Source organism: Merops nubicus, unplaced genomic scaffold (genome assembly GCF_000691845.1).
Source record: "Merops nubicus isolate BGI_N331 unplaced genomic scaffold, ASM69184v1 scaffold21230, whole genome shotgun sequence".
Classification (NCBI taxonomy): Eukaryota; Metazoa; Chordata; class Aves; order Coraciiformes; family Meropidae; genus Merops; species Merops nubicus.
Genome location: NW_008583787.1, coordinates 7,841 through 32,776, shown reverse-complemented (window position 1 = coordinate 32,776; position 24,936 = coordinate 7,841). Strand labels below are relative to the sequence as shown.

At 37.3% G+C, this 24,936-nt stretch overlaps 1 protein-coding gene across 1 annotated transcript; it reads right to left on the bottom strand.

Annotated features, from left to right (window-relative positions):
* Nucleotides 1-2,340: 2,340 nt before the first annotated feature.
* On the bottom strand, nt 2,341-24,679 carry LOC103774870 (cGMP-specific 3',5'-cyclic phosphodiesterase-like; the record flags this gene model as incomplete). Its single annotated transcript, XM_008942310.1, has 8 exons — nt 24,648-24,679; nt 20,346-20,928; nt 19,033-19,122; nt 8,979-9,050; nt 7,779-7,868; nt 6,501-6,638; nt 5,123-5,190; nt 2,341-2,449 (listed from the first exon to the last, which is right to left on the bottom strand). Coding segments are annotated over exons 1-8 (1,182 nt in total), but the record flags the coding sequence as incomplete, so codon positions are not given.
* Nucleotides 24,680-24,936: the final 257 nt, after the last annotated feature.

Genomic DNA, 24,936 nt, shown 5'->3' with positions numbered 1-24,936 from the left:
TCAGCAGGAGTCTACAGTGACTTGTGAAACAGTGCTAAAAATGTGTTAATTTTATGCTAAGTTCTTTCATTAGAAGGTAGCACTTCCATGAAAATGACAGCTTTGCACCAAGACAAAGAGTCCTACCCAGTGCAGCTGAAAAGAGTTCAGATGGGCTTTAGGACACCTTTTTACTCTCATCAGGTGATAAGCTGTAAAAGGAACTGCCCTCTCCCCTTCCCAGCCTACTCCCTCGCTTGCAGTGTGGTGATGTAAGAAACAAATGTCATAAACCACGAGTAACTACCTTATACTAAGCTAACTGCATCTGTGGCACTAAAATGTTCATAAACTCTTTTGGTTGGTTTGAGGTGCCTTGATTAATCCACCCGCACAATGAAAGGGGGCTTAGTGGAGACCAAATTATGATCCAAAGAACAACAGGTAGGAAAACTGCCACCAACTAGGTCAACATTCTGCAGTCTTCCAAAGACCTTTTATCATGTCTCATGCTCCAAGAGAAGGAAACTGAATTTATCTATAAGGTGGAAGGGTGGAAGAAAAAGACAATATATCTTTTTCAAATATACAGTGAGAAAAGGACCTTGTTCTGCTCTGACTGCTCCTGGAATAATGTGGTGGTTGCTGAGAAGTACATTTGGTCCAATCTCTAATTGTGTGCAACAAAAAAAAATGGGTATACACTAATATTTCAGATCAAAACCTTACTTCTTTACTTCTGTTGCTCTGCTCTCTGGTGCTGTGCAAGAATTGTAGGAAGTTTCTTTGCAGGCAAATGTACAAACACTGTAATGCCTACATGTGCCAGTAGGAAATGTGATTTTTTAAAGAAAACATCAGTGGACTACATCATGCCAGATACTTTACATGACTCCAGGAACTTAAGTACTAGTACTTAATAGTAGCCCGTTATCAAGAGGTCATATGGAATAATTCAAGAATAGGATTTGCTGTTTTCTGAACTGTGACATACCCGTGAGATCAGCTGTGAAAAAGGACATAAGAATCAGCACCTCTCCCTAGACCCCTCCAGCAAGGGCAGCTGAGAAACACAAAGTCAAGCTTACATGAAAAAAATTGATTTATGGCTAACCTGACAAGAACTTGCTGTTTTACAGTAAAGATCAGATGCACTGAAAGTCAAACTGGACTGGACTGGAAATAAGACCACAGTGCACGGTGCTTAATAAAAGTGCCTGACTCAGTATTAATGAACAGGAAGGAGATTAAGCAAAAACAGGCTTAAATGCCTTTAAGGAGTCTTATAGATATTTCAACTTTGTCTCCACTGCACTAACTTCGTTGGTTCAAGGAAGAACACATACACATGACTGCTGAAGCTTAGCATTTGGTTGTTGTAGTGTCCTTGTAAGTGACCTGACCCTGAGGCAGGCAACATCACAGCTCTTCCATGAATAAACCCATGCTGTTGTTCTGCCTCACGTCACCACCCAGGTAGCTGAGGCCATTAAAGCATTGAGAAAGCAGAAAGTTATGTTCATAAGCTGCATGAGCATGTTGTTGAATGTCCTCCAAAGAAAGAGGCAAGCCAGGGTTTCTGGGACACTAAATACACCTGGGAATTCCCTCATGTCAGAGTTCATCACATTTCAAAACATTTAGCCTACAGCCCTGCCTGAAGATTGCTCCTACACAGTGGTGCAGACACAGCCACTGTGTGCTGAAAAGCATTATCCCAAATTCCTTCTAGCAGAACTATTATTTTCTTCTTATGAATTTCTTTTACATGCATAAGATGTAAGTCATTTAGATTCCAGGGAAAAATGCAAAAGAACTCTAAACCCACTAACAAAGTGAAAGGCCTGTTTCAGACAAACTGTTGTTTGGATGACTCTCAAAGTATAAATTTCATTCTAAAATGTCTTCAAAATAATCACTTCTTTCCTTGTTGACCTACTACCGATCTGTCTGATTCCAGTTTTGCTTCCACTCCTGCAGTTAGCTTCTGAGAGCCTTCCAACACTCACAGTAAGCCACCATGGGTTACTGTGAAAAACCTCCTCCAACTGTTCTTCACTTCAGTGTCTTCCACAGAACTTACTGCAAGCTCTCCACATCATGCAGTTTATTGACAAATTAATGTTAGGTCTTTTAGTAACGGCTGCAGGGATAAATCCCTCCCCTGGCCACCCCACTCACTGCATGAGTATTGCACCATTTCTTCACTGAAAATCTTCTCAAGCAAATGTACCATGCTTTTGCATAATTCTAAATGTGGCCGTTAAAATTAACAGAAACAATAAGGAGAAAACAAAAAATGTTTGAAAAGTAAAAACATTTTCCATTTCTGAATTTCAAATATAAGCTTATTTTACTTACTGTCCATGGAAATCTTCTGTCTTTCCAGACATCTGGGATGTTGAGAGGCTCCATCGTATTCTTGACATACTGAGCATACATATAATTGATTTTGTTTGTATCATAGTCCCTGAAGGATACAACATTATTATTAGGTGCTTTGTATGAAAACATGTCACTTCATTATGCAAACTAGGTAACCGTAATACCTGTCCTGTATGATAAAAGGATATAACCAATAGATACGTAATGGAGTTGAGTTCAAATCCTGTATCCTAATGCAGCTGTCATCACAAAACTGCAGAGTGGACTGATTTATACCTTCCACCATTTGTTTAATATTAAACAACATTAACACTGAACACCATACTTAAGAAATAAAGAAGTCAGTACAGTTTATACAGATAGATAAAGAATAAACAATTTGGTTTATATTGAAATAAATAGAACTCTTGGAAAACAAACTCCATTCACAAATCTGACACACTTGAGAAATCAATACTGGATTAAGTTCACATGCTCTTTAAAGAGAGTGCAGCAGGTAACCTTTGTGAATTTCCTGCTTCTAAGTTCATTTCAAATTTGTCCTAAAAGTAAAGGGACAATCAGTTGCCTGGGGATTCTGTTACTGAAATAGAACTGTTTATTCCAAATCAGGACATAAAATATCTTTACAGAATCCATCATCTCCTAATATTGTAGCCACGATGTATATAATTAAGGCATTTCAATTCTCTTGGACCCTCTGCATGCTTTGGAGGAGGACACATGTCCTAATAATAAACTCACTCCTATCAAGCTCCTCTAGTTTCCTTCCAGCATTTGACTTGACTTTAGTTATCCTTCTGGTGTAAGGACATTCACAGTGCAGGAGGGAGGGAGTTATTCCTTCATTATTTCTAAACCTGGTTATACAAAACAATGCCCCACAATTCTGAAAACTGGTCTGATTTGAGGTTTGATTTGATGTCCTTGATTACATAACAAATCTGAAATTTTATTATGTAGTATGTCACATCTAATCCACATCATTATATTTCTGCTATTGCCCAAAATTGTGCCCTTCAAGCATAGCATAAGTTCTGACTCCAGTGGTTGACTGTGGTGGTTTAACCTTGGCTGAGCAAGTGCTGCCCACCAAGCTGCTCTATCACCCTCCCCCTTTCCTCTCCTTCCTCCACAGAGCAAAAGGGGAAAGGAAAATAAGACAAAAGCCTTGTGGGCAAAAACAAGGGCAGTTTAATGAGAGAGCAAAACCCAAGCAATGCTGGGCGTGGAAGCAAAGAGCAAAACCCAAAGGCTTATTCTCTACTCCCCACCCCCAGGCGATGTCTGTCTGGCCTCTCCTGGGAAGCAGGGCCCCAAAATGCGTAGCAGCTGCTCTGGAGGACTGAGGAGTAGCCCCCCATCCTCCTCCCTGGTACCAGCCTTATAATTGAGCTGATGTCCTATGGTATGGAATATCCCTTTGGTCAGTTTGGGTCAGCTGTTCTGGTTAGGTTCCCCCCAAGCTCCTGCCCCCCATCCCACCGAGGGGGGAATGTTAGAAAGAGCCTTGGTGCTGTGCGAGCCCTGCTCACAACACGGGTCACAACATGGGTGTTACCAACACCCTTCTGACACTCAGCACAAAGGCACTGCTCCAGGAGGGCTGCTGTGGGGCAGTCAGCCCAGCCAGACCCCATACATTGACTCATAGTACAGTTCTTGGCACATAATTGTGCTGCCTCACAAACAAGATCTGGATATACAAGTAAGCCTCCAAGATTCGCCCCTTATCAGGTATGAGAAATAACTTACTGATGGCCCATTCAAGTAGTAAATTACATTTAGAATCCACTAACTAGTAACTATAAAAGGGATAATGCACAGGAAGGGGAAATTTTCTTTACCATTCCGTACTGTAGAAGAGGAAGTAATCAGGAACTTTCTGTCACCCTGTGATCTTACTAGCCTGTTGTACCTCTGTACTTTGTGGTTGTGCATTGTCTAAAATCATAAATACACCTCAAAAGGTGTTAGTTGCTTAGGCAACACACTTTGGACATAACTGTCTAATATATGGAATTAAATTTAATATAGTAAATGTTCACTGTAAAGAAGATCAAAGGGGCACAGAAATATCCATTTTCTTTCTGCACACTATCTGTAGTCGTGTATTTTATATACAAAGATATCTCACTCTTTTGACATTAATTGAAACAACTGGTTTTGATGACAGAGAAAAATAACAGACAGTAATTTTCAAATTTTAATACAGAGGCTTCAGGCTAAATTTGGAAAGTATTTAACCTCAATATTTTAATGCAAGTATTTCTACATCTTTCCCTTCCTCACAGATGAACTTGTTAATGGTTTCTGTAAGTTGACTGGAAGCTACAATTTTCAGAATAATGACTAAAATCATAAATAGGATTAGTATGTATTTATTTGGATATGTCTACTGTACAACATAGTTACTATGTAGACTTCTTACAGATATGTTTTAGAGCAACCCACCAACTTAAGTTTTTTACTTCTCACATTTTGTACATTTCTGTAGCTCGGCCTTGCAATACAACTACGTACATGCATCTGACAAAAGGAAGAGGTCAGGCCCTATTCTCCTATTCTGCTCAGTGTGACCTTTTTAAAGCAATAGTTTGTCTATGTACATTTCAGGGCAAAACCTACTCTATAAAATTATCAGTATTACATGGTACCCAGTGGAAAGAAGTTCTGTTATTATGAAAGAAAATAGTAAAAATAATAGTTTCTTCAACATTCTCCTTGGATAAACAAAAGTTTTAATTAATTGTTTTACCTCTTCAGATTTTCAGCTGAATCTTTTAGTTCTTCAGATTCCATATGAAACACACTAGAAAATGAATCCTGGAATACCAAGAGGATATTTTAATATATAGATGTATAAGGTTGTCATGAGTTAGAATGACAGTATTAATGAAAAGCTTGTTGCAGATACCAAAACCTATTCTGTGATGAAGACAAGTGTATTAAACTTCATTTCAGATCTATCAGCAAGCGTACAGGATCCTACCACAAAAGTACCTTTTGATACAACTTTAAATATCATTGATATTTAAACACATGACACATGAAGTGTCTTGAATCTCTACCTGATCACTCTCGAGAAGAAATGCGAGTATTCACAAGCTGTGCCAAATTTATCTGCCAGCACCGACCTCCTTTATTTTAACATCCATCCAATTCTAAACTTTTGTGAGGACATCAAAACCTTTTAAACATATTAACTGATCTCTTTTGCTTTTCACCTAGCTTTTTAAACAGTTGAGAAGCCTAAATGCAAAGAAAAATTCCATTCTCTCTGTACTACAGACTGCAAACTAGGTGCTAGAGTTATCTAACTTGCAACGACAGTGTGAATATGTGAATACAAAGATTATGTAAATTCCTCCTCTGTATTCTTGTGCACAGAAGTGACTCTAAATCCAGTGAAAAATGGGATTCTGGCAGCTGACTGATCACAAGTGCTGTCATTATTTCTGTGCTACAGAACCTGGAAATGCTTCCTCACTTCCAGACTCAGTACACATGTATCTATAACGAGTAGTAAAGGTAAGGCTAGTACTGCCAGTACAAGCCTGAGGCATGCAGCCTAACACCCTGCTCCTTGCTCCGCAGCCTGTTTTCAACAGGAAGGAAATACAGATGGGCAGATTGGAAAGGAGTTGTGCTTTGCCTCCATGAGCCAGCATCTGGGGACATGCCATGGTTCTGTTTAGGATGTCTTGTTTATATATCCTCTGCTCAGATATACTCGAGAAATAAAAAGTGCTGTCAAAACTGATTCTGTACAGGAAGCAAAGGTCACACTGTTTTTCTCCCAGCCTTCTACTTTTTTCCATCTTACACCAGTAGCTGAGAAAATGAGTTCAAAAGAGTTCAATATTTCAGATATATGCCACAGGAGAGAGCCTGGAGCCATAGTTTACTCACAGGTAATTCAAAATGACTGCATAACATGGCAATCTGACCTATGCAAAGACCAAAGCCTCCAAGTCAACACCTAAACCATGTAGATGCTGTAAAAGAAAAGGCAGAGGACAAAAAGACAGCAGAACATACTATGGGTTTGAAATGCTACTGAGTCAGAGTGGAGGGAAGCCCACACTGCTCCCAGGGAATAAACACTTCTGCCTTTAAACAGAAAACATACTCACAGTACAATCTTCATCCACTATGAAGATGGTACACCTTTGCACTTGCATGAAGGATATTATAGTGGCAGCTATCTTCTTCAGAATCACTTCCAAAGACTGCTGCTCTTCAAAAATCAAGCTGGCAAGATCAAGAAGTACCTGGGAAAAAAGGCGTTTTGTGAAATTTTGCGTAATTGTGATTTGAGCAATAATTATCATTACTACTATCTTTGATTTTTCTCCTCTTCCCTGAATCAGGAAGTCAACACGTAAGTCTGTGATGAAAATTAAGTTTTGGCTCTCACACAGACTGCAAGGTAACAGTAAATAATAGCCAGTTTGACACTTTTTGACTGAAGAAATTAATAGCATAGTTAGCATCTGATGTTTTCAGTCAGAGAGACAGAACAGGTTCAGGCATTAACAGTTCCTCAAATGAAACCTGAGAAATCAGACAACACAGTTATTTGTCCTAAGGAAACTGGATAGTTTCTAACAGACCCTAATTAACTCGTTTGGTGAAAACACCATTTAGATACAGTCTGCTGTATTTCCAAGCTACTGCTGGTCTCGGCTGCTCAGACATGCTCATGGTATATTCCTTTTTTCCTCAGAAGTGTAGAGACAATCTGAAAAGACGATCTAACTTTGTACCAATTTACAAACACTGATAGTCACTTGGAAACTCAGACCTACCAGAAAATTTTTAAAACTGCTGCCTAGTTGTTTGTCCAAAGGCTTCTCCTACCGTATATGGCAGACATATTCACCCATAAAGGCCATGACATTAGCAAACCTTCAGTTATAAAGATGGCTGCAAAATACAGTTATATTAGTGAGAAGGAAATTCAGTTTTTCCTCTGATCATTAGTGAAAATATGGTTAGTGACTACCTATAGCTGTAGTAGAGTAAAAGAGCAATCTGTATAACCTCTACTATTCCGCAGAGATAATTCTATCTAGAACTTCTGGACTATGTACACCTCTGGTTGTATAATAGATACAGTAAGCCACCAGATAACCTCAGGCAGTAATTGAGTATATTGACATGGAATGAATTTTCTGACACGTGGCTTTACCTTCCCCTAGACAGTCCACTTCTTGCAGCGTAAGCTGGAATGAACCCAGCTCCTTCTCAGTGCAATTAATTAGAGCTTTATCAGATATCCACAGAATTCAGTTAGAGTAATTGAAAATAGCCAAGGAATAACTACCATGTGAGAAACACCAGAAGCAGGCACTGATTACTCTCTAACCATCATAATTTCTGTGTCCTTGGGACAAACCTGTTGACCATACCTGATTACGCCTGTTCTCAAGCAAAGATGTCTCGTACAACTGAGCGTTGTGAAGAACAATTCCACAAAATGCCAAATATGCAGCAAAATCCTGAAAACAAATGAACATCAACAACTCCTTAAGATAATGTTTCACAGCTTCATAACCCTATTCAGAGATAAGCTATTGCAATTTTTTGTTTTTATTTTGAAGTATTAAGCGATATTTTAAAGTTATTTTTGGCAACCACACATTCAGGGTTGTTTGGTTGTGGTTTTGTTTATTTTTTTTTCCAGTTACTCATAATTTGTTATTTCCTTTCCCTTTTTTAAACTAATGATCTTCACAGTTAAGCCTGGTAAAACTAGGATTAATATAAGAAGCAGCTCAGAGGAATTGACTCATTTTTCAGCGACGCATATTTTATCTAGAACATCCAAGTGCAGACAATCAGCCTCTTTTATGTAGGGGAATTCAGTCTCTTGGAAAATGGAAATAAAATTCTACTAACACAGAAAGCTCACTTTATTTTTTTTCCCTTTCAGAATGGGATTAGTTCTGATATCTTGCAGACACTCAGTATGCACTTTGTTTCAACGGGCAAGTTATCAGAAAAAAAGGGTGAATTCTGATTTCTTTATTGCTGATGGTCAAGTCAACTACTTCAGCCTGAGTGCAGCCTGGTTTTTGATGTACCAATCTGAATGTGAAGTCTGGAAATGTGGAAAGCAACTGCAGTGTGAGAATTAGGAATCAATATTATTATCAATACATATTATTCCCAATTTATCCAAAAGCTCTTTCTCATGCTGCACTTGCTATATTGAGAAGTAATACAGTATTTACAAAAGAATCAGTGCACAAATTTTAGTATTCAAAATATGTTTGTTGGGAATGCCAGGAGAGTTAGAACCAATTAATAAATAATGATGTCTATTTAAAGTTATGAAAACTGTTTTTAAAAGGCATTTCAGTAGAGAGAGCCTACGTTCAGAATTGTATGAGAGATACCATGCGGATCCAGAAATTAAACTATTTCACATCCACATTTCTCAAGGCTTTATAAAGAAAGAAATCTGCAGTACTACCAGGAATTTTTACTTTTTCAGAATTATTTAATTTTTAATAACTTTAAAATTTCTGATCAGCATGAAAAGTAATAACATACCCATCTCCCATTCCTCTATGAAAACAGAAGACATAAATGTCCAGCTTTTATACCTTTTCATCTTGTTCAGTGAAAGTGCCACCAATTCCAGATTTCTTATTGATTGCTTGAGCCACACCAACAACCTAGTGTATTCAAAATGGAGTAATTAGATAATTTGTAGGAGTTTGCAGATGGATTCTATTTCTGCACATATTTATAGAAGACAATAAATGATCATTACAGGTATTCATTTGCTTGACCTTTCATAACAGAAAATATTTAAGTCCATTTTTTCCTAATTTATTCATTCTACAAATAGCTAAACATGAACCTGAAATGTAAAAAAAAAAAAAAGTATGAGTCCTGGATGCTCGTCTGACGAGGGGTTGATTTTATCCAAAACTGATTCTGTAAATTGGAACAATCAGCTCCCAGAAAGACAACAGTTCACACTTCTGCAATCATAAGCCAGACCACGCAACAGCTCTCTCTGAAGTTCCTCTGCTTCTGTGTAGACAACACTGAGAAAATTTCCAAACCAGCCTCCTCACAGAGTCTAGTAAAAATCTTTCCACATTTTGTGTTTCTCTGAATCTGACCGGATTAATTTTAATCTGCTGAAAAACAGTATACAAAGATTGTGTCCCTGACAGACTCAAGTCTGTTACTAAAACTTACTACATTTTTAAATCTAGGCTTTTACTAAGACCACATTAAACAAACACCAAAAAGAGGTATTTTGTCATGCTTCAGCTGGTAGACTGTCCTTGCCACAATATGCTGATATCTCACCATTGCAGATTATTTTCTCTATGGAGCAACTCAGGAGGCAGGGAAGAATCCTATTTTACAAGTAAAGAAGCTGAAGGTTAAAAAGTCATTCACAGGTCCTACACAGCATCTGCAGGCGACCTAAGAAGCAAACTGATAGGCCCTGATCAACATTAAAGGCTTTCCCTTAAGCTGTTCTTTTTCCTCTTGGCACATGGCCTAAACCCTAGCTTTCAAACGGACTGTGTATTAAGATCACCAGCCAAGAGGCTTCATAAATTAAGGCTGCCCACCTAAGTAAATCAGTGCACAGAGAGTAACGAGGAGTGTGTACCTGAACTAGAAAAAAACTTACTACAATGTATGAAATGAGGACAACAACAGAGCAGCTCCGTTTACTTCCTTTGTTGGCTTGTCTCATTTTTGGATTTAAGTGGAAGAAAATGGAATCTGTGTAACAATAACACAAGCCATATTACACAGCCAGTTTAATTCTTACAAAGTTTTGACTAAATTATGTTAAATTTCTGATGATGCTTTTTTAGTATAGAAATAATATGGGGCACAATTTGATTCCAAGTTTCTGGACATAATCCATGGATTGGGAGATTAAAAGATGATTACTCACAAAACAGTCCCTTTAGGGACAGTCAGTTAACTAAGTCCAAGATACTGAGCTTTTCTAACTTTCTTTGTAGAGAATAGTTAGCCAATAAACGTGATTTCTCGATACAGGATGTTGGTTTAGATTTAACAAAAATGTAAAACGCATGTGAGAGAACAACACAGCTGTTTAAGCACGATGCTTTTGTTACTGCCAGTCTTTGTAGAGTTCAGTTCTGCATGCTGGTGAGAGCCTCCCAGGAATCTGCCCTGCAAACAGCAAAACTCTTTATAAGAATAAGAGTGGAATTCAGATCTTTACTTAGTACCGATTCCAGTTCGTAATGCAGGCTCTAACTCTGACATTTGGGGAAAAACAAAACTGGGTGGTTCCTTTGGACTTACTTTTAGGTACTCAACACAGATGGCTTCTCTGGTAACTTAGATCTGTTTTGTAGAGCCCAAAGTAAACAAGGGAATTTAAAGAGATCTTCATGCAAGTCAGTATGAAGAAATAATGAATGTTTCTTGAAAAAATAATTCATTGGAATAGTTAATTTCAGTTGAGATAGTTCCGACTTTCACTACCTATAAGGTGAAAATGGGAAGTTTCCTAAACAAAATATTTTATAATTCCATTAAAAAAAGGTTATTCATTTTTATTACTATACTACACATTACTAATGCCAGTCGTTCTCTGTTAAAACCAATTGTCACTATAATAAATGTTTTGCTCTGATGCGTAAACATTTCCTAAGACTACAGGATTTCAAGGCATTTCAGGCTTTCCGTAATATCACTCAGGATGTTTCCACTCCTTTTGAGACATTGCAAATTATTAGTAATATGACTTTAGGCTTAAAACAATTGGAGAAAGTATAGTTTTTATATCTGCGAGGCAAAAAGACAACGTTCTGACTGTTAGCGAGTAATGACAGGATTCTGTAATTCATATCAAAAGTGGGAGCTTTTTGAACCCAATGCTGTTCATCAGGATGGATGAGAAAGGTACCATAGTCGATGACCTTCTGAGGAAGGTGCCAAGTGGAGGGTGGGGACAATGATGCCTGAGCCACTACTTGTAGTGGCACCCAGAAGCGAAGCCCACAGTCGATGGTATCAAGCTAAACAGACAACAGCAGCACCTGGAATGGATTTAGGGTAAGGGAGACCTGAAAGAGAGGAGCAGCACTGAAGGAAGAGGTAGGAGAGGGAGGCTGAAAACTGGGATTAGCTGGAAGTCACTCAGAGTCAAGCCAGAGGCCAGAATGTGCTAGAATAGGTGAAGCCCAGCTAGCCGGGTACAATAAGATTAAGCAGTATGTGGTAAGAAGCCATAAAGTACATGCAAAGCCTTCAATTCTTCTCAGATTTTTTGGTGTGCTTGCAACAAATGATTGCCAAAGCTGTAAAGACCTTCCTTTGCTTGAGATCCAAGTAGGGTAAGACCAATTCAAGGTGTTAATGACAGTATTCTCTTCATCTTGTCTTTTTTGGAATAAACCATAACATGCAGGCCACAGCTTTCTTCTGATGAAAAAATTGTACTTAATGGTTAATTATTACATTTATAATTGCTAAACTGATGGAAGGCATGCAGTGTTATTTTGTAATGGAAAAGAAGACAATTTACTATCGCTCTGCCTAGCCTTCCCAAAATGCTGATGTTACAAATAAGGTCATTGTTCTGCAGCATGAATCACTGCCAACTCTGGGCTCAGAAATGTCTGTCTGAAATAAAGCTTAACTGTCAGTTCCATTCCATGCAACCCAGTTTTTCCCACAGTCAGCCTCTCACTTACTTCAGTGAGGAGTATTTCTTATTCAGCGAACTTTCTTACTCCAATAACAATGTACAACTAGTCTTATGTACTTCTATAGCAGACTTTGAATAGTAAACAAATCCTTTAACCAGTCAATATGCTTTTATGTTAGCCTACATGTGCAGAGATTAATGGTTAGGCCTCTTCACATACCACTGTTTTCTGTGGGTATTTATTTAACATATTTTCAATATTTTTTTTTCAGTTTTGATCCAGCATGAGCTAAGACAACTTTAATGAAGTCAGAGGCTTTTTAAGAAATCCAAAAGGTGAGTACTTTCATCATGTATAAACACATCCCCTCCATGAAAGGGAAGTCTATGGTGCTTATAAAAGCTTAAAAACAGTAGAAGTACCATAGTAATAGACCAAAAAGACTATTTAGGCTCCCTTAACTAAACTAGCATGGCAAGTTTCTGATATATTAACAAAGGCAAGAGTTCCAAGAGAAATGGGACATTTTTAGATCTTTGTTAAGGTCTTCCAATAAAAGGTTTTAATTGAAGAGCAAGGGAGTAAGGAGGAGAGTACACCTGATAAAAATTCATGGTTGTCTTCATGATAAAAATTTTGTGCAGATGCAAACCTTTTTTTTTTTTTGCTGTTATTGTTGCAGTGGCATTCTAAGCTTTTAAAGACAACTTCGTAGTATGTGCCTTTTTTTTAATACAAACTAAACAGCTTTAAAAATTCAACTGGACCAAATTTTGGCCTCATTTATATCAGTACAAATTCCAGTGAACTTCACTGAATTCTGTAAAATATGGTGTAGAGACAGTAATGAGAAAAAATGTCAGATGGATACTATTTAGCCATTGGAGTCTTGCCTGCAATCAGGTAATTAGGAGAAGATGTAGGAAACTCAAGAGGATCTGTTCCCGTTACTAAAGTAATTATGTAATTAGGGCAAAAGTAAATCATATGGTAGCATTTTAAGCCATGGAGAATATATGCCCGCATTTTAAAGAATACTAAGCACAGTATGAAGCCCAAAACCTAATTTTTAAAACGTACTATAAAGAAATCTGAAATAACAATAGGCCTGATCTGTGATCTCCAGCTGGGAGTTACATTCGCACCAGCGGAAAAATTGAATCAAAGGTGACTAACTGCTCTGAGCTCAGCTGTACAGAAAACTTATTCAGATAACAGGTACATTAAGAGTGTGAAATCTTTGTGGCAATAAACAAAACACATTAGAGATAAAGCTAATTCTCTGTAAAGCTTGCAGAATATCAGGAAAAAACTCACTCATGAAAACACTGTTCTAGTCTAACAAAAATGTGGGGTTTAAATTCTTTAAGCACAATATTTTATGTCTTTAATTCTTTAACAGACAGGCACAAAGTGAACTTTTTTTGCAAGTTGAGTTCTGTAGTTATAAAGCAAAGATATGTATGTTTGATTTCTTGTCATTCCCCTACTATGCCTACAGAATTATCCTGTATATTTCTTGGTCACCCAAGACAGAAAAAAAGGGGCAGAGGGGCGAAATAAAAAAGAGATATGAAAGAGGATGACCTCTAGAAAAGCTTAAAGAAGTACTCTGGACTGAAAAGCAAGACTAAGGGAGATCAAAAACTGAAGTAATTAGTATCTGTTTATACTCTGATACCTCAGTGCTTATGCCCTAAGTACTCAGTGAACTGCCGAATGCTACACGCTTTGTTATGAGTTTCACCCCCAGTCTGATTGCATAGGTGGAATCTTAGAAGGAGATGTATCTATAGCAGTCACACAGTTCCTAACAAGAATCTCCATCCAGGTTTGCTGTATTGAAAGCCCATAATGGGAGGGGGTAGAAAGGAATAAGCTGTATGTAGAAGTTTCAGTTGTTCAGCCTTCTCTAAAGTTAGTCCTCCTCTTAAGTCAAGAAAAAACTCCAACAGACACTGAGTGAATCTCCACACCTGTTTTACCACATCTGAACACAGCTTTCCTAACTGTAATCTTCCAGTGTTGCTACTTGTTCTATAACCTTTCTTCTTGATTTAATAAAACTTGATCCACATTACAAGGAGAGATTTCTTGTAATTATCAGACAGCTCTATTTTTACTACTTTTCTTGTAATAGCTGACTCCTGCCTCTCAAAGTGGCAGGCTACCTAGAGTTATTTCCCAGTAGATGATGACTGATGACTTCAGTGCTGATGACTGTGCTCCAATTCTCTTCTGGATTGTTTCATGCTGTGATTTTTTTTGTGCATTAAGATTACATGCCTAACTGTGAAAGCTGTTCCAGCTCTACAGTCAGCTAGTGCTCTGTTTAGTTGGTTCTTATTTCAGCTGACTTTAAAATATAATTAATTTTGCTTCCTAAGAAGCAAGAAGTTTTTCTATTTACTTTGCCGGCACCTGAAGAAAAATTACATTAAGCCAAAGAACAGGAAGAGGGAAACTCAGCTTTTATCTCATTTTAAAGATGGAAACATACCTACTTGAGAAGACATGCTAAGTGGTTTTAACCTTACTTTGCTCTCCTAGTCTTGTAGAGGTTTGATTCAGGCTTATAAAATTACCCTGCAGGGACTGAATTGCATTTACAGACTTTCATTTTTAATCAACAAAACTTCCACATCCTCTTCTCTTATTCATGCCAGCAGTAGCCTGCATGATTTCCAGCCTTCTAGCTACTACAGCACATCTCAGCATAAGCTGAAAATCCACCCAAGAAGCAAATTACTGATCTCCATAATCCTGCAGCAAGGCTGCTACTGGAAGTTGAATGAGTTTGTTTAAAGTCAGCTTTACCTACAGTGACTGTGATGTATTATAGATGAAGTGTTCACTGTGGAAGAAAATAGCTGGCTACAAGTAATGTGCCTGGTCACATTTTATTCCATAAAAATTAAACAGGATATTTCCAAAGGCTCTTGTAAATAGAGTAGCAGCCCTGGTTTGTTGGGAAGAGCTTCCCAGTGAAAGGAGACAGGGCAAAGTAAACAAAAAAATAAACAATTGGAGTGAGCACTGCCAGAATAAAACATTTCCCTAGGCAATTAGTAGGAAGTTCAGTCCTACATACTCAGACCCTGGGACATAGGTCTCGGTTAATTGAGCTAAAAGTTCCCATATGAGAAAATCCTACAGATTTTTGTACAAATTAAACCAAAACAGAATTTTAAGGAAATTATTTTGCTCATCCAAAAGAAAAAAAGAAGAGGGGAGAAATAACAGAAAATTGCCATTCCTGTTTATGCTCTACAGCAGCTGTGATGACTCTGTGCATCAGAGACCATCGATTCTACATGTATTCCAAACCAGTCAGAAAGCTGTATGGAGTATTATATCAGTCCTGGGTAACTCCACAAGCTGGTTTAAGCTAAGGACTTCCATTCCCTATTCAGTTATGTCAAATTTTGTCAAAATGACTGTTTACAAATGTCTACAAAACCAGATGGAGAAATTTGAGTTTGCAACAACTTCTGTAGTCTTTTTTCTGGGTCTTAGACCAATTGAAATCAGGAAAAAACGTGCCACTGCATTAACTGACTTTCTTAGAGGAGCTCTAGAAGGCAAATCAGTACAGTTCGAAGCTTCTGAAAAATGAAAGGTTTAAGGACACACCAGGAACTAAATGCTATTTTTTGAGATACACTATGGTGAGCTGCCACAGCCTTCAGTCTTCTGCCAGGAGTGCTAAACCCCTGACTTCTGTGTAAGCACTGAAGCACTGAACTGGTTGGCACCAATTGCTGTGGCCAGCAATACCAGTTTCCTCTTGCAAAAGAAATAACCATGGTAACTCTGTAGTACAAGCTAGCTAATGCTAACTTTTCATTCATGGCTTTTGTAGTGCTGAAGACAAAAAAATCTGTCTGTTTTGATTGTTCTTTTATACATAGGGATAACCCAAAGAGTAAGTCTCACATACTAAGGTCTAGATAACTGTGTAGTTATCTGCTCTTACAGAAGAATCACCAGAAGAGAAGATCTTTCAGGATCAGAATAGAATCTTTGCTGTGGCTCCACATTCCCCCTATGACAAATTTAAATATGGGAATAGATGACTGAGTGATTTGACTTGGAGCCATTTTGATTTTAAGTAGAATACAATCTAGGTCACCCAATGCCTTTCTTCCTCCTTGTTTTCTTCAATGGTGATAATAATCAAATTATAACAGCCTTGCCTGACAGAAAGCATCATGTAGCAATATTTTTGTCATAGGATGGGATGGAAAGAATTTCTGTTTAATTATTAGAGGTTGTGCAGCAGGGGTTTACAGATACCAGCAATTTGTTCAAAGGCCCTGAAGTCAGATGCGAAACTTGGTTAGTTTGCTTTTGTAATTTTTCATTGGAAAATGAGAAGTCTTCATGAAGCTAATGCTATACAAACCTTTATGAACTGTTCTTAAATGATGTAATCAGCAGAATTTTCTGCATTGGAAATGCAACATTTCTGTGGCATTTCTGTCAGCAAGAATAGGCTGAGTAGGGAATCTAGAAGTTTGTTTACTAGTAAGTGAACATAATTCCAATCTTCATGCACTTCTGTGAAGTCCTTTTATTGTTATTGCACTGTTTTCTTCTAATTTACTGGTTCCTGGGATCTTTTTATGAGCTCTTCTGTGAATCAAACTGGTTTTCTTCTTTTCATCTATGGAATTTCTTACTAGCTGTTATTTTTAAGCGGGATTTTGGGTTCTCACATGCCTCATGGAAATATAGGCAAATGTGAAAAACATCTACTGGAAAAATCTCCATACTTCAGCAGGCCCAGAGGATTTAATAATCAGCATGAGATTTTCTTCCTCTCAATTACTGACTCTTTTGTTTAAAAAAAAAATAGTACTAATACTAAACAAACAAGCAGAAAACCCCAGTTGCTTCTCTTTCTCAGTGTTTATTTTTGGATGTCTTCCAGAATCGTCTTTAGACTGTGGTTGCTGACATCCTAGACTAAGGCAGCATTCACTAGCCTCAGTATTGCTAGAGGGGCTTTGGGAATTTAAAAAATTATTTATTTTTTAATGGGGAGGAGACAGTATTCTAATTTTGTTGTCTGGTTTTTTTGGTTTTTTTTTGGTTTTTTAATGGAAAAAGCAGCAGGATGCAAATGGCAAATTAAGGACTGATTCACTGACTCCAACATGTGTCCAGAAACATGGCAGCCAGGTAGTTATGGTTAGAGGAAGAAAAAAGCCTTCTAGCAGAGACTTTAAAAACATTAACAAATAAAAAGTGACATCCTTTTCTATAAGAAATCTGATAGTTTAGCCCCTTCAAATTATTGCATATGGTTAGAGTGTAAGACTCTCTTCAAACTTTAGGTTGGCTGAGCTTCTCCAAATAAACAAATTCCTGCTTCATTTCCACTTTCTGATGCACTTAGAAGCAGAAAGGCAGCTGAAGATACGGCCAATTGCAGGTTAATTCAGCCTGTAAGTCATGGTGTATTGGCCCAACAAACTACAGCTCTCATTCCCTCCCCCACCTACCATCAGGACCCAGTGAGAAATAACTACTTTCACACTCCCTGGCCAACAACATTTTGTAGTTCATTTCTGATCCCCATTACATACAGCATAGCATTTTCTCCATTCAACAAAAAGAAAATGGGATGGCTTGGGTGAAATTTAAAGCCTGACATGGACCACTGGTCTCTGAGAGCTCTTCACACATCTGCTTTGCTCATCAGTTGGCTCAGGGACAGCAGTGGCTGCTGCTGGTTAGAAATGGGAATAAACACTTTTAAGCAGGAGTGGGAGAGGATCAAGTGCTGTCCTTAGGAGAACTGCAAAAACAGTATTTTAAACCCAAATTAGCAGTAGGTGAAGAAAGTAAATTCTGACTGATTATCTGGGTTAGCTAGAGTAAGATTCAACAAACAAGTTTAATCAATTTATGTAATGAAAAAAAAGGTTCAGTGCAGTAAGAGTCAAGGTGACACGTAAGAGGAGTAAAAGATGGAAGAGAAAGAAGGTAGGAAGTCTTCAAACCAATCCTGGCAGCAGTTCTTGGAGTTTAAGCTTTCTGGAAGCAAACTACAAACACTCTAAAAAATAAAGGAATCACAGGAGAGAAAATCTCCATCCTAAATCTCTGACACTCTCTATAGAGAACCTTACATTTTGTGAGTATTCTAAAAACTGATGTGGCTGAAGGCTACTGCATTCAGGATAAAAAAAAAAAAACAACAAAACTTACTTTACTTACTCCCTAAGTAAAACAATGGACCTCACTTTTTTTCCCATTCATTTGTTTTCATTGACTTTACTGAATTCACTCTTCAGCTATGCAGTAAAAGAAGCCAGTCCCTGCTAAGAATTCTCCCTGCTGCATCAGACAGGAAAACAGAGCTTCTGTAAAACGTAGCATGGATGGGAAATATGTACAAGAGTTCAATGAGCAGATTCACATAGTTTTAAATTAGGAGTGATTGAAGTTATATGACTTGTGGATGACTTTTCTGAATCACGCCGGCGCCGTGTGTTTTGCAATGCCTGATGTTAAGCACTTAACATGCTTCTTAATTTATTACTTATGAGCTGGGCTGATAGAATGTAAAAACCCATCCACTTAGACAACAGTGAAACCCAGTTTGTGTCCTCTAAAGAAAATAATGTAGATACGCTGAAGTACAGTGACTCCTAATTGCAATGTGAATGTGCACTGAGATAGAACAGTAAGTGTGGAGAGCTCTTTAATGCTGACAGATACTAAGTTCAGGAACTGGAGCAGCACTTCTAGAGTTAAACACATATATTCTGCTTCTGTATCTGGGATTAAACTCTTCATGACAATTCCACTCGTCTTACAATAATGAACTAAATAAGATAAAATTAATAAAATTAAACATAAGCAGTCTTTTTTAAAAAGAGATGGTTCTATACTGGAACTTAATGACTGCCAGCTAATAAAAGTTTAAAGCATTAGCATAGCTGGAAATAGTGTTACGTGGAGTGATTCAAATACTGAAGCTTACCTCTTCCCTATGATTCTTTATTGGCATACAGAGAATACTCTGAGTCTTATACCCTGTGATCTGGTCAACTTCTGCATTGAATCTTGGATCCTGACACAGGAAAAAAAAAATAATTATTTGACTACAAGCCTAAAGACAGTTCTTTTTCTTCCCTGGTTTAAAGGTTAAGAAAAGTACAATCTTTAATTAACTGTTACCCAGGATAACAAAGGTTCCATTACAGGATAAAAATTATATGGAGTTGTTGCTATCAATGTGTTAACAACAAAAAAGCATTAGTGTGGAACAAGAGTACGTGTGGATAAATACAACTGCCAGAAAGAACAAAAAACCTCCAGACCCTAGGAGAAGCCTTTCTTGAGCCTAGACCATCACTATACTAAATACATACATGGGCTAACCATCTCTAGTATAGGTATATAGTATACAGAAATACACTGAAAGACATGGCCACAGAAGAACAGTTTCATGATTATGGTTAGAGGTTTTACTCTTACCAGAGATTACTTTTCCTTTTTCTTTTCAGCTGAATATTGTTATTAAACTGATTTTTTTTAAATCTTACTAAAATAAATCAGACATTTTTTTAAAGGCTGCTGTTCTTTCTCAAGTAATTGATTTAAAGTTCAGCATGAAGGACTGAATTTAAGAATGAACTTTTAAACTCTAAGGACAAGTGATGTCACACTGGAAATGTACTTAGCAAATGTTTAGACAGGTTCTGAGGCAGCAAACAGGTGTTTGTTGAAAAAGGAACCATATGAAATCATACTGCCTTTTTTGCTTCTGAAAAAAATCTACTTGGTAATGTTACCTAATTCTGTAAACATACTGAGATTAACTTAGAGATGATCAATCAGAAGCTGCAATTTTCAGCTCTCTATGCCTTTATTAATGAGTTAATTAACCAGTAGAGCAATTCATTAAAATTTCCATCATCCCTAAATTCAGAAGTCTCTTATGTCCCTATACAACCAGAAGTGTAAACATTTAAGCGTCCAAAGCTCGAAATGTAAATACTGGTGTGCACATAGCTGGTTAAGATGGGGCTGATATCTCACTGCTAATGTCAAACACGTAATTTATTTTGCTGTCAGTATTCTTCTAGCATCAGCCATAGCCACATGTTTCTGCATGTGCATGTATCTATAACACGTGTATTATAACCAAAACCATGGACTCAGGTTTGCATCTGGACTGATGCAAGTCAGTCAACTTTGTCACGACGTACTAAAATAGCAGTATTACAACATCTAGTAATATGGCTTATTCTTTTTTTCAATAATAATTCAAGATAAATGTTCTTGGTTTACCTCATACGCATTCTTGATGTTCAGAGGCTTGCCTATAGCTGCTACGTGACCCACAATGCCCTTGTTCCATTCCAGGCGAATGCAGTTGTTGGAAGCTTCTTCTAGGGTGGAGCCTTCAGCCACGTCAAACAGCCTGCTTACAAGGAACTTCTCATTAGAGCTGTCCTCACAGACCAGGAACAGGGAGTAGCGATCAGCTGCTATAAGCTCATGAATATGTAGGAAAATTTTATGGCAAAGCGCTGTGACATCTAAGTGACTAGAAATATCTTTCACGAGTTCCAATAGTCTTGAGCACTGATCCCCTGCACTGGTCTCTATCCTTGGAGATTGCAGAGGCATCTGTTCCTTCTTTTCGGAGCCAGAGAGGAAGCTCACTGCTCCCACTGAGTCCTTGACAAAAATAGGCCTTAAAGGTCTGTCAAATTCAGAAGCAGAGATTTTCCTCGCTGGTGTCCCAGAGTTGGTGGTCTCAGCACAGGCAGCCTGGTGACAAGCACAGGATTCACTCTGGGACTTGGTTCCCTCCTTGCAGACTGGGATGGTATGAACTCTCTCAGCAAACCATGCATTAACCATTTCTCTGTAAAACAAAAATAGAGTGAAGGATGTCAATTAAAATCCTCAGGAACAAATACATCTTTGAAGAGGACACTGCAAAGAGGATAACTTTAAACCTTTTCATACAGTGGACATGAGTGCACCTTTACTGCTCTTCTGTATCTGTATTCCCCAGTTTTACACAGCACTTAGCCCAGATTAAGCAGTGATGGTTTATGCCCCGTAAAAAAGAAGCTACTTCTGCCTAAAGGAAATACCTGACTAGGGCAGAGGAAGATTGCTTATGCTGTGGCTTTCAGAATACCGAAGATCAGAAAACTAGACCATAATTTTGTGCTTAAAAAGTTCTGGTCCTTCCCAATCTGAAGATCTGGATTTCCATATAAGATGTGTGTATATATGTATATACTCATATGAAGACAAAACTTTCTGATTTAATTCTGGTTTTCTAGACTATTTCTAACTTTTTTTAAAATATAATTTTGAAACTTAATTCGGTCAAATCACCTGCAGCCCCTCCTATTTTTGTTGCTTAGATGCTATTTTTAACTTCCCCCACTCTCATGAAGTTAAATGGTGTTTTGATTCAAAACACAAAAGTTTTGCTTGAAGTGTCAGAAAGAAACATGACTATTTCTAAGTCAACCCCCTTCAGAATAATTAAAAGCCAGACTGTTTTCAGACACCTCTCCCTTTTCTTTTCCTTGCAGATGAAACTAATTGCCTAACTCAACCCAAAATAATAAATACCCCCTAAACTGTATTTTTGAAGAGTATATAATTAATTTTAAAATGTCACACATCTCTAGTATTTTACTGTTTCTCAAATTAACTTAGCACTAGAGTGGCAGCTCTAATAGTGTCCTCACTAAATACGGCATATCCTGAATTACTTGAATTATCTGTAAGCACATATCATCAGTAACATGAATATACTTTTTTTTTTAATCACTATATTTTCTTGTCCAAAATCTATTGTTGGTGGTGGGTTTTTTTTAAACACAGGGCTTTTTATTTAATTTGCTCAGTGTCAAGGATTCCTCACAGCACACAGTCTCTCAGAAGAATTTTTTTTTCTCTAAATTACATAATGTATGGGCCTATGAACAGCAAAAATCCTATTAAAAACTCTGATCTTTTGGAAACCTTTCATAGTGGTCATGTTTTAAATTTGGGATATTTTTTATTTGCTCAGCAGACCACAGGAATTTCAAGAGTGAAGCTGAATGAAACCATGGAAATCAGTCAGGTTAGTCAGTCGCTCATCGGTTACATGCATCAGTATAAGTTAAATATGAAAAGCACTGTAGAGAGCCTTTTTTTCCTTACAGAACAGCATCATCTATGCTGTACAATGCAATGTTTAAGTGTAATTAACCATTCATTCAAAGTAAATTAATCAATTGAAATCTAAAGTTCATCAATATTATTTTTATTAGCAAGCAATCCACAACAGGAAACTTATACGTCCTGTATTATGAAAGTTTGAAAGAGCTTCTGAGACTTTGCAATCACATATCATTTGGAGACCTCCACTGTAGGCAAACATGCTATGAAAAATTGAATTGATTTAGGAAATAGTGTGAGTGTAAAGGGAGCAGCTGGACAAAAGAAAAGTCATTATGTTACTCTACCCGTTCCACTTCAGTGCGAGCTACCTGGTAATTTTTTTCCCCCCAGAAAGATAAGACTTTCTTATTCACAGCAGTGCAACTCCAAATCAATGGATGATAGACTACTTTTATTTTGGCTTCTGTGTACTGTGATCCTGACCAGGCAAAACTTTACCATACATAGTTAATATCATGTATAGCCCCAGTGATCTTCAAGGCTGAATGGTCAGTGTGGTCCTAGAGCTAGGATTTCATTCCATGGTTTTACATTTTCCATGAAGCTCCTGGAACAGTACTTGCTGTAGCAGTAATATACCTCAATGAACATCTATTCTGAATTTCCCAGCAATCTAAATCTAGTCAAATCACTGGAAGCATGATGCCAGAAAACACAATGAAATCCCATTGTTATTCTGAAAGAGTCTGGGTTCATTGCTTAGCTATTAATTGTTAAAGGAAGTAAGCTCTACTTTTGAAGTATATTAATAAAAACTACCAATGTACCAATGATCCTTCTTTATTACAGCAGTGATACGTATTTTTTTTTGTGGGTTTTCCTCATCCAAATGTTTGGGGTTTTTTTTTTTTTTCAGTGAAAAAGCATAAAGAACAATTAATGCATTATTACAACTTGGACTTTAACAAGATTACATTATAGTGCTTAAATAGGATAAATATTAATAGGGAGCCATGACCATGTATTACTAAAACACATCATTTTCATAGGGCAATATCACATTTGCAAAGGCCTTTTCAATCAGAGTCAAGGTAAGAAATTAGGATCTGATAACATTTAGAATTTCAATTTATTAAACTGAATGAGAAAACAGCATAAAAATTTAAGAACATGACCACAATATACGTAAGAAAAATAAAAAGCTTTAAGTGCAAAAATTTATAGCCAAATACAGTACAACTTCTCAAACTTGTCATCATATGTGTTATGTTATATGTGGGTTCTTTTTGGTTTACTCTAATCTGTCCAAGAAAATAAATTACGTGGAAATGTTAGTTTTTTCTAAGCAAAATTTAGCATTTAGCACTACAGCTGCGTAGAAGAACATCAAAATGTGACCTGGGTGTATTTAAAGCCTCAAACACACACAGGTGGTATAGAATAATCAATACTTTTAAACAGAAATTTTCTGATTTTGCCCAGTTTCATGATTGTGTGTGCTGATTTGATTTTTGAGCATCAAGGATTGGCATTCATGTGAAATAAGATTTAAAAGTGACTGTAATGACTTAATATCAGATGCAGAGCATCCCTAATTAGCAAGTGATTAGGCACAGGAAGCTGTGTACTTTGTCTAGGCATGTTTGAAAATGCACAGGGGAGTAAATCTTGACTAACTGCTGAGTAACAATTTGTAGAGCAATCTGATTCACTGTTTATTTACACGAGGAAAGGACGCTATAAAATACTGTCATATCACCTAGCTGTGTTTTACATACATACATGGACATGTTGATACAAGATACAAGGCAGAGAAAGAATCAGGTACCCTTTGTGAACAAAGCAAAAGCTAAAGCAGAAGTTTGTTTTATCAGCTGAAACCTGTCATTTTATTTGTTCTGGAGTATTGTGTAATTATGTCCCCTAGCCTTAATGGTGTAGTAATAGTAGTCAGTAAGAACAATGTATTCTGAATTGTAGCTTTTACCTTCTTTCCTTTCTACCCTGTAAAATAAGCAGGCATTTCTCTATCTTATGGCAGTTATTGAGGGATGTGGAGCATAACTGTAAAAATCTTTCATGTGAAAGTAATTACATTTCTTTAATAAGAAGTACTTGTTAGGTATCTGTACTATGTATGAAGCATTTTGACACTGAAAAGAACCATATGTGGATCTGCATAATTATGAGTAACATCCCTGTTCCCTTTAATGTCCCTTGGATGATGGTCCAGTAAGTGACCATAGTGCGCGAGTCTCAAAAAGCTCTGTAGGTTCACAACAATTCCCTAACTATACTGTTTAATGCATGGTTTTCAGCTTCAGACCATTCAGGCATTTTTATTTGGGTAACAGGAAAGCCGTTCAAATTCAGCTGGAATAAGAACAGTGTTCACTGACCTTTACTGAGTGCCTCTTCTAACAAGGAAACTATTTAGCTCTTTTTACTCACACAGTTACACACTTGGGTGGAAGAACCAGCATTTCACAGTAACCAATGTATCCTAACTCTACTTAAAATCTATCAAAATCTTGCTATGCATTTCCTTGTTGACACTCAATCCTATTTAACAATGCATGACAAGAGGAGTATTGTTACTAACACAACTACTTTTTCAGCACAGAACTAGCTCAACAGATACCAAATACCTGACATATACTGAACCACAAGTGAAGTTACTGGAAATTAGTAAGGACTGCTACGTATGATTAAGATGTCTTTTTGAAAGGACTAGAGGAAG